Raw genomic sequence first — 13,958 nt, 5'->3', positions numbered from 1 at the left:
TCTGCATTTATTAGCTAAGTGACCTTGGGCAAGTAACGTAACTTTTCCATGCTTTGTTTTTCCTCATTTCCTCACTGGGTATAATAGTACCCCCCTCACAGGGTTATATTTTGTACCTAGTAGGTAGTAGATAAATGTTACTATTATTTTAAACTCATATTTAATATTATAATGTTGAAATCTCTGTGTGCCTTTAAATATAATCCAAGCCCTTTACTATCGTCCACCTCCCCATTGCCCAGCTTTACCTATTTGTCTTATTCTTGCTTATTCAGCTCCGGGCATGTAACTCAAGCTCCAGTCTCTTTTAAGCCTTTGTACTGTTGATGTATCTGCCTAGAATCCTATACCCCCAAATCTGAATGTGGTTGCCCCTTCTTATAATTCAGATATCAATCCAAGTGACACTTTCTCTGAGATGGATTGTAGCAAACTAGCTACAATAGCCCCATCTCCTGTATTATCTCACTGCCTTGTTATAAATTAATTCTAAATGCAGTTCTCTTATCTTTTGTTCATATCTTTATTTTCTGTCTTGTCCTTCTAAAAAAGTTAGCTATATATGTGGGCAGGAATTTTGTCTTATTCACTGTTTTCATTATCCCCAGAGCATAAAACATTCAAATGGTGAAAGATAAACTTTAAACCTATGACCAATAAATAATTTCAACAAGTTAGTTGTGGTAGAGTAGTAAAAGGGAAGATAAGACAGAGAGAGAGAGAGAGAGAGAGAGAGAGAGAGAGATACCACATTTAGAAATGCATTCTTGAAATGTGCACTGAGGGGCTGAGGGAGTCTGGTCAGAGTATTCTATCAGAATTTGCTAATGTCTGTATTATATAATATATATAATATAGAGTCTCTGGGCTTCTGTGACACCATTAATCATGGGGGCATCTATTAATACAATATTTTTGAACTTATTAATTATTTGAATACCTGTTATAGCTAGACACTGTCAGTTGTCAATATCTCCTCTTCTTCCTCACTAAAAAATAAATAAATGAACAAACAAATACATAAAAATTAAAAAAAAAATTTGTTCCCACCAGGAATAGAATCATATCAGGTGTATATCATCATGGTCTAATATTAAACCAATTATTTAGTCTGCCAAATACTTCATCTTCCAGTCCGCCTTGCTGGGAAACTTAGCCATAACCATGTGGCCCAGTTTTCAATAAAGAGAGATAAGAGAATGTCTGACAGAAGATTCTGCATTCCTAATAGAAGGAATGCATGTAATGGGCACTTCCTGTTCCCTCTTTCTTCTTGCCTTAAATATGCTCAGAGTTAAAGTATCCATCTTGTGGCCTTGTCATAAAAAATATGAGGACAAAAAGTGAACACTCTAGGAATGCCATAGCAGAAAGATACGGGAAGGACCCTAGGTAAGTGAATCAAGAACAACCTACCTTCTCTCTCTTCCTTTCTCTTATAGGAGGAAAATAAGCTCTGGTTGTTTAAGCCATGGATAGGTTTTTCATTACTTGAAGCCAAAAGTAGCATCTCAGCCACTGTTTCCATTAGTCCATTTGCTATTCTTCATGATTATATAATAACTGGACTATATAAGACAGTTAAAATAAAATGCACCTTAAAGGACTGTTTTAAAATATTTCTCCATTTTTATCTCAGCCAAATGAGATTCTGTCTATCTAAAACTGAAGACAACAGCAATCATTATCAAGTCCACAAAATAGATAATAGATAGATAGAAAGTGAATGATATTAGGTGAGTGGCATTAGATAAGGGTGATCATAAAAAGCTTATTTGTGCTAAGACTAGAATTATGAGAAGCTAGGTAAGTGCGATTAATCTGAATTGTATTATTTGCCTTAAAAAGTACTAATTGTGTTCTTTCTAATCTCTGTGCCTTTCTTCATCCAATTCTCTTTGCCTGGAATACTCCCCACCATTTATGTCTGTGACCTACCAATATTGTCTTTCTTACTACCTAATTCATGAGTCCTTACCTGATCTGCTCTAGCCAATGTCCTCTCTCCTATCTCTAATTCTCTTAATGTGAATACTGGGAACTCTTCTACATCACACAGCGTTCTCAGTTAGATGTCTCAGAAACAAAGCTTGAATAATTGTAAGGGTAACATATCACAGGATGGCAGGGGTGGAGTTAGACTTAGGAATAACTGAATGCAGAAATTCAGACATGAAAATATGATCTTTACCATTTTTCCCCATATTTTAACACCTTAGAAATTTTCTCATGTTAGAATAATACTTACTGCTTCTAAAAATTTTATGACTATTTAAAATATGTGGCCTAACAATCTTCTATAACACAAAGGCATTTTATAAACTCAATATTAAGATACCATGTTAATTTACCAAGAATATGTAAAAACATGTAATTGAATTAAATCTGACTAAAGTCATTATGAGGGGAAATGTCTCCCTGAAGAACTATGCACAGTATGTTTGCGAAAAAGTATCACAATACAGTGTGATAACTGTTATATTAGTTGTAGATACATATGGTACGAAGGTAGACTAACTCTGGCTGAAGGAGTCAGAGTAAGCATCAGTGGGAAAACTACCTGAGAAGGGTCTTACAGTTCACTAGTTCAGCTGATGCCTCGGGTGGGTGGGGCATACCCAAAAGAGAAAGCAGTCTGGGCACTGGTGCTGTGGCTGGAAACCAAACCATGTGGAGGATAAGAACAAGCTGCTTTCAAAGCTAAGAAATATGAGGTTGCCTATTAAAATCATTGTAGATATGCAGAAAGGTTGCCACTGTAAAAAATCAGAAGTAACACTTAGGAACAAACACAATAAATAAGAGATGTGTCACTACCCTCAGGACTCTTCCCAGCAGAGAGGCCCAGAACACAGTTGTTGGTCTGGAAACTCGTAAGAGCATTTACTTACCTGGTGGTATCTAGAGACACCTTAGAAGTAGGCTACGGATATTTTAATTCCGGGTCTGACTGACACATTTTAGCTTCAGTTCTGAGACTGAAAAATATTTATAGATATACATCTGCTCTTTTTTAAAAATAACTGCTTTAATACCCCGTTCTCAAATTTATAGCTTCCCATCTTCATGAATACATGCATTCTACAATGAACAACTAGAGCATTAAAAAAAGGTGACTTCAAGTATTTGCTTATTAAGGTTTCTCTTTTGTTGACATCTGATAGTGCACACCAGTGACAATAATTCAATAATTTTCCTCCTTCCAGACACCTGAGCACCCTATACAATTTCAAATCTATGTATGTCCTACAATGCCCAGAATCTTTGAATCAATAATCTCAAGCTGCATAAAATTAAATATCAGAAAAGAAAAATCTAGATTTCCGCTATGAAACCCATTATCATTTTGGACAAGAAATGCAAATTGATGCAGAAGAAAGAAAGATCATTATATAAACATTGAGCCATGACTTGAAAAATGTCAGCTAGCCCTGTTAGAAAACAGAGAAAAGAGGAAAGGAAAGAAGATTTAAAAAGATTTGCCCTTCTGAGCAGATCACATCAATTATATTTGAGCAATAATCCTTAAAGCCATTACTTTTAGTCCATCACATAGTAATATCTATGACACAACTCATTTGGATTTTCATTTGTCTTTGGAAGGACTTCATAAGAAATCACATTGTACACAACCGTTCTGGAAATTTAAAAATAGGTGTTAAACATTCATTTTGTTGATTTATTTTTCCTTAAAGTTAATGATGTAACAGTTCAAGCACAGTTAGAAAAAACCTTGAAATAAATGGAGAGCAAGAGTAATCTGTCAGTATTACACACTAGGGTATTTTAATATAATGAGTCATTATATTCTCTTGTCTCCTACTTCTCATATCATTAAGAAAGAATATTTTTACAAATGATAATTTGATTCAAATTTCTTTTAGGATCCCATGTGAATATCTTTAATGCTGTAACCTTTTTAATTTCTCATTTCTGTAATACTTTCCATTCATCTGATACCCTGAAAAAAGTTAAAGGGGTCATTAGGTTTTGTCAAATATTCGAATAGGAAAGATTTCTGAATACTGCTACTTAATTTATTTTGCCATATTAAATGAGTATTCTAAACTTCTAAGAACTGATTTGATTTTAAATTTTATTGATTAAACACACAGCCCACAACTACCTCAATTTTACTTTTGCTTTACTTTCTCGGTACAGTGTCTTAACACACAGTAGAAACTAAGTAAGTATATAATTTAAATATAATTAATTGTTCATTGTTGTAATTTATCTGTTTCTTATATTATCGCACTGGTAAAAATAAATTCATTTAATTTGTGTAAAATTGATGTAACTAATATACCTATGGTTCTGTCTTTGAATTTCTGTCAGAATAGCTGACAAGTATAACAAAATAGGTTTGTATAAACTTATTTTTAATAAGGCAATACAACACAAAAGTAAACACAAAATAAAACAGCTACCCTTTATTGTAAAATCACCTGAAACCATCCATTAATTATCAATGACTGACTAACTGTAACTATTACACACGTATTGTGTGTATGTTGCAATTATAGGCAAGAGTTCAAACACTGGATTTCTATCCATTAAAAAGTTTAATCGTACTTACATATTAGATGGGGAGAATACTTCAACTTTAAAATAATACATGAATAAATAAGTTCAAAGCTAAAATGACTTAACCTTTCTGAATCTTACTTGTTTCAAATATAAAATGGCAACAGTTAGAATATCTGCAACTTATGGAGTTGTTGGTAGGGTCAAATAAAGTTAGATATATAGAAGGGAGTTACAAATTGTAAATTGATAGTCAAATGTTGAATTTCACTTTACATGGTGTACCGCAATTATTTAATAAATACTCAGCATCAGAGTTTGACAACTTTATTCTTCCCAAATACTTACTGGTATAGACAAGTTGAAAGCCTTCATCTGTCCCTTCAGAATCAGAATTAAATTCTAGCCAGAGCTGATTTGAAGTACTACTAAGTGTCAGTCCTCGCATAGAAGCGCCAGTAAAAGCACCTAATAGATGAGTCGTTTTATCTTTTCCATCATAAATCTGCAAAATATATTTATAATTAAAATGTAGATGTGCCAATAATAACCAATTCAGATGATGTATTTATATCTATGAAAAAGAGGAAATTATTATACTCTTCTTAAGTCAGTTTATTACATGTTTCCCAAGGACAAATATACATATATATTAATTCCTACAAATATCGGGTTAAGAGTTACGATTCACATGGGTACTTTTAAAATTACAAGCTAAATAGATTTTAAGTAATACTCGCACTCACATTATATAACGTTTGCTCTTATTATAAAAACAATGCTTTTTTTATGGCAGACAATGTAAAATTGAGAATACCTAGAGAAAGACTGGTTTCCAGGGTTGGTTGGCTGATTGTTTTTCTGCAACTTGCTCAAGGGAACCAAACATTTGTTTTTCTAATAACATGATTAATATAAATTACACTTGCTTCTTTTGCAATTTCTATAATTTATCCATATCCTTTACATTACCTCGTTTCTTTATATTTTTACAATATTAAGTCAGGAGAGTAAATCCTATTAGAAACTAAACAAAACTATACAAAAACAAAATTGATAAGCTCCCAAACACCTCTCCAACTTTCTCATTCTTCTCAAGGTGCAAATTCTCACTGCACTCTAATTTGCTTTTCTTTTATCAATGCATTATAGACTTCTCTTCAGGTCAGTAGATATGGAGTTTAGCACTGCATAGTATTCCACAGTGTGACATTACCAAGACTTGCTGCATCATTCTCATATTAATGAACTTAAGTTGTTTGCCACTAAAAGTAATGCTGAAATAAACAACTTTTACATATAACTTCTCATTTTTTGGTAAGTGCATTTCAGTAAGAGTTTTAAAAATATGGTATTTGTGGGCTAAAATGTTTATGTATTATCAAATTATTTTTCAAAATGTGTATAGTAATTAAACTGAAGGTTTCCCAGCAATGCATGTTATCATTCCTTTTCCTTGAAGGTATGCATTTTCAATGTGGCAGTTATTACCCCTAAAGGGATGAAAATTGGTCCCTGAGGGTCACAAAGCCTTAGATATTATAATGATTTGTGGTCCTTCAAAGATCAACTCTATCTGACAAGTCTTATTCTATATATTTAGTTTCATGGAGTTGGGGCTGGGAGCTCCTTAGGTAAATAATAATAAATAGAAATAGTTTAGAAATATTGCTCAAATTTACTTGCCTCTGGACTGAAATTATCTTACTTCTGACCTGAAATTAGAGTAAAATTTATACCACCGAACTCCTAATTCAGTGATCTTACCATAATATCAATGTTTCTCAAAAGTGGTACTTACTACAATAATGTCGCCTAAGAGAAGATTTCTAGGTGGTACACATTGGAGTTTTTTTATCATTACATTAATTTTCATGATGTATTTTTCTTGTGCTAGTGTTGGTTTAGGTTCATAATCTATTTAGAATGTTTTCTATAATTTGTAAACAAAAATTCATGTATATTTTTCTTCTTTTTTAATTTAAATTATCAAGATTTATTGTTAAGTTTAAGTTAATTTAATAAAATGAATTGAAAAATTTTCACCATATTTCTATATGAATTATTCAAATAAACCAATGATCTTTTTCTATCTGCAGATTCAAAGATTTCTTCAACTGAAGGAAACGTTTTTGAGTTTTCTTAAATTTTAATTATTCCCTATCTTTTTGATCCATTTTCTACCTAGAATGTCTATTATTTGCATATTCAGTCTCCAAAACTGTATTGCAATTCTCTTATCTTTTCTCTTCTGAAATTTGTATCACTTTCCACTATACAAATTGTGGAAATCTTCCACTGGATCTTCCTCACTAATAACTAGATTTTCAGTAGTGATTAATCTCTTTTCATTTAGGTCTTATGCTAAAATCATAAATTTTAAAATCATTGGTTAAATTACACACACTCTCTCTTAAGATTTCACATGTTTAAATTTTTTTTTTTTAAATTTAACTTTTAATGCTTCCATAGTTCAAATTTAATGCATATCATCTGTTATTATGTCTTTAACTTAATCTTTCTTCCCTTTGGTTACTGAATTCCCTTAAGTATGTGCTTATTTATCTTTAGCTATTTATAGTTTTATGTTGCCTTATTATTGATACAAGTTTAAGTGCTCTAAAACTAACAAAGATTTTGTTTAACATGCTATACACATGTAGTTTTTGTTCAAGACTTCTAACCATATTGCCCATTACTTTTTTTGCAAAGAAATTCTTAAGTTTCCAGTGACCAAGCCGTTCCAGCTCTCTCCCTTTGTGATTAAGGAAATCTACAGCCTCACATGCACCATCCAGACTCTACCTGCTTGCTTACTTGTTGTGTTACCACAAAGAGGATGGTGAAAATAAGAGGGAGAGAGAGCGGAAATAAGAGTCTAAAGCTCAAGACAATACGTTTATTGAATTTCTAATAGCAAACATCTTACTGGTCACTCTTTTTTTAAAACGTTTTTCGGTCAATTAAAAAAAAATGTCTGTTGACTGTTTAAAGAGTATTGGAGTACTAATTGAGAGCTGCATGGACAAATTTTCTAAAGTTATACTGGAATATCTTGAACTCCTGGAGGAATCTATTCATCACACAAATAAGTTTCTGTTTTAGATACTAGCAAACATGTATTTGTCTTCAACAAGGGTGAACTAAATATTGAGGTTTGTTAGCTCAGGAATGTTTTTTGTTTGGTTATATAAGATTCAACTCTTCATTTAAGAATACTATTAATCAGGGATAATTCAGAGGCAAGGAAACATTGCTTATTGTAAAACACAACTTTTGTGACTATGAGTTTAAAATGTTCGATATTCTCAGAAGTCTGCTTCTGAATATATTTGTTTTACGACTATGTATGATATAGTTTATAAATCCCATGGTTAGATCTACATATTCACAAGCAAACTACTTAACGAGTAGATATAGTGGATCTTATTTGTGGTTAATGTTGTCAAGGTAACCCCAAAGAATATTTACCTTTTAATTCCATTACTTCTCAACAACATATAATTTAATTCCTATGATAAATATAAATAAATGTTTATTGGATTCAATTAGTTCCACTTTCATCTGTGGATACATTTTGAGAATGAAAAGTCTGTCAAAAACAGCCAAAAAAGAGAAAATATCAACTAAACAATTACTTTATATAATTTAGTAAGCAGAAATTGGTTGCTGAAATATATTTTTTTAAGTCTCTAGTAATATTGTTTTTTCTCAAATTTTCAGTGGTAATGAAAAAATAGAATTTAACGATATTAGAAACCATTACTTCACTCCATACATATAAGTCATTCCTATACAGGGTACCAGAAAGAGAAGAGAGAGATCAAGGGATTGAGAATCTATTTGAAGAAATAATGATTGAAAATTTCCCTAACCTAGTGAAGGAAACAGCCATACAAGCCCAGGAAGCACAGAGAGTCCCAAACAAGATGATCCCAAACAGGCCACACCAAGACAAATCATAATTAAAATGGCAAAGTTTAAAGACAAGAGAGAATCTTAAAAGCAGCATGAGAAAGGCAGCTTACAAGGGAGCTCCCATAAGACTGTCACATGATTTTTCAACAGAAACTTTCCAAGCTGGAAGGGATTGGCATGAAATATTCAAAGTGATGAAAAGAGAGGACCTATGATAAAAACTACTCTATCCAGTGAGGCTTTCAATTCAAATTGAAAATGAGACGAAGAGCTTCCCAGACAGAGAAAATTAAAGAAATTCATCACGACGAAAGCAGTATTACAAGAAATGTTAAAGGGACTTATTTAAGGAGGAGGGAGATATAAATATAAATAATAAAATGGCAATAACTATATACTTATCAATAATCACTTTAAATGTAAATGGATTAAATGCTCCAATCAAAAGACACAGGATAGCCGAATGGTAAGGAAACAAGACCCATACATACTCTGTCTACAAATGACCTGTTTAGATCAAAAGGCACACACAGACTGAAAGTAAAGGCATGGACAAAGGTATTTTATGCAAATGGAAATTTAGAAAAGCTGAGATAGCAATACTTAGACAAAACAGACTTTAAAACAAAGGCTATAAGAGAAAAGAAAAGCATTGAATAATGATAAAGGGATCAATCCAATAGAGGATTGTAAACATTTATGTACCCATAAAGGAGTATTTAAATATATAAAAAATATATTGACCAGCATAAAGGAACAGGTAAACAGTAATATAGTCACAGTAGGGAACTTTCACATCTCATTGACACCAGTGGACTGATCTTCCAGACAGAAAATCAATAAGGAAACAGCTGCCTTACATGACACACTAGATCAGATGAATTTAATTGATATTTTTAGAACATTTCATCTTAAAGCATCAGAATACACATTCTTCTCAAGTGCACAGGGAACATTTTCCAAGATAAACCACGTTAGGCCACAAAACAAGTCTCAATAAATTTAGGAAGACTGAAATCATGTCAAGCCTATACTCTGATCACAACAGTAAGAAACTAGTAATCAATTATAAGAAAAAACACACAAACAAACAAACAAACCTGAAAAAGACACAAACACATGAAGGCTAAACAACATGCTAATAAACAATAAATGAGTTAACAATGAGATCAAGGAAGAAATCAAAAGATACCCTGAGACAAACAAAACAACCCAAAATCTATTGGATACAGTGAAAGCAGTCCTAAGAGAGAAATTTATAGCAATATAGGCCTATCTTAAGAAACAAGAAAAATCTCAAATGAACAATTTAACATTACACTTTAAGGAACTAGAATAAAAAAAGCAAACAAAGCCCAAAGTGAGTAGAAGGAAAGAAATAATAAATATCAGAGTGAAAATAAACAATATAGAGTCTACAAAAACAAACAATACAAAAGATCAATGAAACCAAGAGCTGGTTCTTTGACAAATGAACAAAATTGATAAATATTTAAGCAGACACGTCAAGAAAAAAAGAGATGGAACACAAATAAATAAAATCAGAAATGAAAGAGTAATGACAACTGAATCCACAGAAATATAAAGGATTATAAGAAAATACTATGAGTAATTATATGCCAAAAATTGGACTATACGTAAGAAATGGATAAATTCTTAGAAACATAAAATCTACCAAGACTGAGTCAAGAAGAAACAGAAAATCTAAACCAACTCATCACAACTAATGAAGTCAAACCAATAATCAAAAAACTCTCCACAAATAAAAGTCCTGGAATGGATGGTTTCATTAATAAATTTTACCAAACATGCAAAGAATTAACACCTATTCTTCTCAAACTTTTCCAAAAAATTCAAGAGGAGGGAAGGCTCCTGAGCTCATTTTACGAGGCCACTATTACCCTGATTTCAAAACCTGACAAAGTCATTACAAAAAAGAAAATTACAAGCAGATATCCTTGATGAACACTGATGCAAAAATCCTCAACAAAATATTAGCAAACCTAATTCAGCAATTTATTAAAAAGATCATACACCATGATCAAGTTGGATTTCTTTTTAGGATACAAGATTGATAAAATATCCACAAATCAATTAATTGATACATCACATTAATACACCACATAAACATATTGACAGATAAAAATCATATTATCATATCAATAAATACAGAGATAGCATTTGGCAATATCCAGCACCCATTTATGATAAAAACTATCAGCAAAGTGGGAGTAGAGGAAACAAATCTCAATATTATAAAGGCCAAGTATGACAAACCTACAGCTAACATTATAGTCATCTGGCAAAGGCTAAAAGCATTTTCCTTAAGATCAGGAATAAGACAAAGATGCCCACTTTACCACTTCTATTCAACATAGAACTGAGAGTCCTAGCTACAGCAATTGGACAAGAACAAGAATTAAATGGCATACAAAATGGAAAGGAAGAAGTAAACCAACTTTATTTGCAGATGATATCATATGATATATATTGAAAACCTTAAAGATTCCACTAAAAAAAAAAAAAACTATTAGAACAAAATGAATGCAGTAAGTAACAGGATACAAAATTAATATTTAGAAGTTGGATGCATTTTTTACACCGATGATGAACTATCAGAATGAGAAATTAAAAGAACAATCTCATTTATGACTGCATCAAAAAAATAAAATACCTAGGAATAAATTTAACAAAGGAGGCAAATGACCTGTACTTGGAAAATTATAAATCACTGAAGAAAGAAATTGAAAACAGAAGTCAATGGAAGCAAATACTGTGTTCATGAATAGAAAGAATAATGTCATTAAAATGTCCCCAAAGCAATGTGGTCTTTATTACTATTGGCATTTTTCACAGAATATAATAAATAACCCTAAAATTTGTATGGAACCATAAAAGACCTTGAATAGCCATGGCAATCTTGAGGGGAAAAAAAACAAACAAACGAAGTTGGAGGTATCACTCTACCTGATATCAAACTATACTGCAAGGCTACAGTAATCAAAACAGCATGATACTGGCATAAAACTGGATACATTGATCAGTGGAACAGAACAGACAGCTCAGAAATAAATCCACACCTATATGGTCATTTAATCTGTAACAAAGGAAGCAAGAACATACAATGGGGTAAAGACAGTCTCTTCAATAATCGGTGTTGGGAAAACTGGATGCATACATGCAAAAAGAAAAAAGAAAAGAAAATAAACTGGACCACTTTCTTATACCATATACAAGAATCAACTCAAAATGAATTCAAGACTTAAATGTAAGATCTGAAACCATAAAACTTCTAGAAGAAAACATAGGCAATAAACTCTCCAATATTCTATTAGTAATTCATTTTTCTGATATCTCCTTGTGTAAGGGAAACAAAAGAAAAAATAAACAAATGGGACTACATCAAACTAAAAAGTTTTTGCACAGCAAAGGAGACCATCAACAAAATGAAAAGACAACCTACTGGCTGGGAGAAGATATTGGCCTATGATACATCTGACAAGGGGTTAATATTCAAAATTTATAAAGAACTCATACAACTCAACACCAAAAAAACTAACAATCCAATTAGAAAATTGGCAGAAGACCTGAATAGGTATTTCTCCCAAAAGGACATACAGATGGCCAATAGACATATGAAAAGATGCTCGAGGTCACTAATCATCAGAGAAATGTAAATTAAAACCACAATGAGACATCATCTCACACCTGTCAGAATATCATTAATAATTCAAAAAACAAGTGCTGGTGAAAATGTGGAGAAAATAGAACCCTCATACACTGTTGGTGGGATCGCAATTGTATAGCTGCTATGGAAAACAATTTGGAGGTTCCTCAAAAAATTAAAAATAGAACCAACTTATGACCCAGCAATTGCACTTCTGAGTATTTACCCAAAGAAAACCAAAACACCAATTCAAAAATATATGTGCATCCCTATGTTCACTGTAGCACTATTTACAATAGCCAAGATATGGAAGCAACCCAAGTGCCCATCAATGGATGAATGGATAAAGAAGAGGTTATGCATATATACAATGGAATATTACTCAGCCATAAAACATGAAATCTTACCATTTTCAATGACATGGATGGACCTAGAGGGAATTATGCTAAAGAAATAAGTCAGAGAAAGACAAATACCATATGATCTCACTTATATGTAGAATCTAAATAACAAAATAAACGAACAAACAAAATGAAAACAGACTCAAAGACACAGAGAATGAACTAGTGATTGCCAGATGAGAGTGTGGTTGGGAGGCTGTGTGAAAATGAAGGAATTAAGAAGTACAAATTGGTAGTTACAAAATAGTTACAGGGATGTAAAATGTAGCATAGAGAATAAAGTCAATACTAGTGTAATAACTATGTATAGTGCTGAGTGGGCACTAGACTAATTGGGGAGGATTGCTTTGTAAATTATATTAATGTCTACCAAATATGCTGTATATCTGAAACTAATATAAAATTATATTAAATGTCAACTCATAAAAAATAAAAATTAAAAAAATCATTCCTATTTATAATGTAAAAAGTGACGAAATAATTCAAAACATGTTTAGTTCCACATGTTGTGTTAGATGCTGTATATAATCAAAAAAATTAAGACATTATTTTTAACACAAAGAAAAAATTAAAAATTAATCCAATATTGTCTGTTACAAGAGAGACATATTTATATGGGAGTCTATTTTTTTAAGCTAGACGTATACTTAAAAAATAAACTTTAAGAAATAATTTTAAGAATAACCACTGAAAGATAAGGCACAAAGAAAGAACTAATACCAGAAAAAGAATTTCTTATACCCAGCTGATAGGATCTAATTCAGCACTAATACTCACTAACTACAGTTTATTTAACAATGTAGAGTTAAAAGATAGAAAACAAATACTATAGAAGCACCACTATAATCAACAAAGTAAAATGAAGTGGGATCATTCAACTAGGAATTTTGGAAGCATGTATAAAATAACTAAGTTCAATAAAAAGCAAGTGTTAATTAGGAAATCTTTAAAAAGAGAAGTTTTACAATAATGATCGTCAGTGCTGTTTAAATTGTAAATAAAATCCTTCAAATGCATTCAAATCCATATGGAAATATAAATGCAAGGAGGAAGGACAATTCAGTGTAGCTAAATGAACAAATTACTTTTGAAGTAGACATGAATCCAAGCATACAAAAAAAGAGAATGAAACAAACAAAATGTACCTTTCATATACAAGTAAATTTACTGTACAGAGAGATTATTGGGTCTGATCAGAATCATATGACTTCTATTTGAGATTATTACTTCTTATATTTCTACTCTCGTTAAAATCAGCATCTTTAAGGATATTTTTATTTATTTGGGACTATTTTGCTTTCTTTTTTTTCAAGATTATTGTAATTATCATTATCCTTTTCAGCATATGTCTCAATCCATATTTATTTTTTTAAAAAATTAGAAAGCTATAAAAGAATAAGATGACTGCATAACATTCCATTTTTTAGTTGGATGAGAAAGAACTCTTG

The 13,958-nt window shown here is 31.6% G+C and overlaps 1 protein-coding gene across 1 annotated transcript in view; it reads right to left on the bottom strand.

Annotated features, from left to right (window-relative positions):
• Positions 1–13,958, bottom strand: part of CSMD3 (CUB and Sushi multiple domains 3) — a 1,005,898-nt gene that overhangs the window by 286,030 nt on the left and 705,910 nt on the right. The window contains exon 24 of the mRNA XM_039853604.1: positions 4,873–5,029. Coding sequence (XP_039709538.1) covers positions 4,873–5,029 — 157 coding nt within the window. The remainder of the gene's footprint in view (positions 1–4,872; positions 5,030–13,958) is intronic.

This window comes from Pteropus medius, unplaced genomic scaffold (assembly GCF_902729225.1).
Source record: "Pteropus medius unplaced genomic scaffold, Ma_sr-lr_union100, whole genome shotgun sequence".
NCBI classification, from domain to species: Eukaryota; Metazoa; Chordata; class Mammalia; order Chiroptera; family Pteropodidae; genus Pteropus; species Pteropus medius.
Note: the sequence above shows the minus strand (reverse complement) of the source record. Positions and strands in the feature narration are given on the sequence as shown.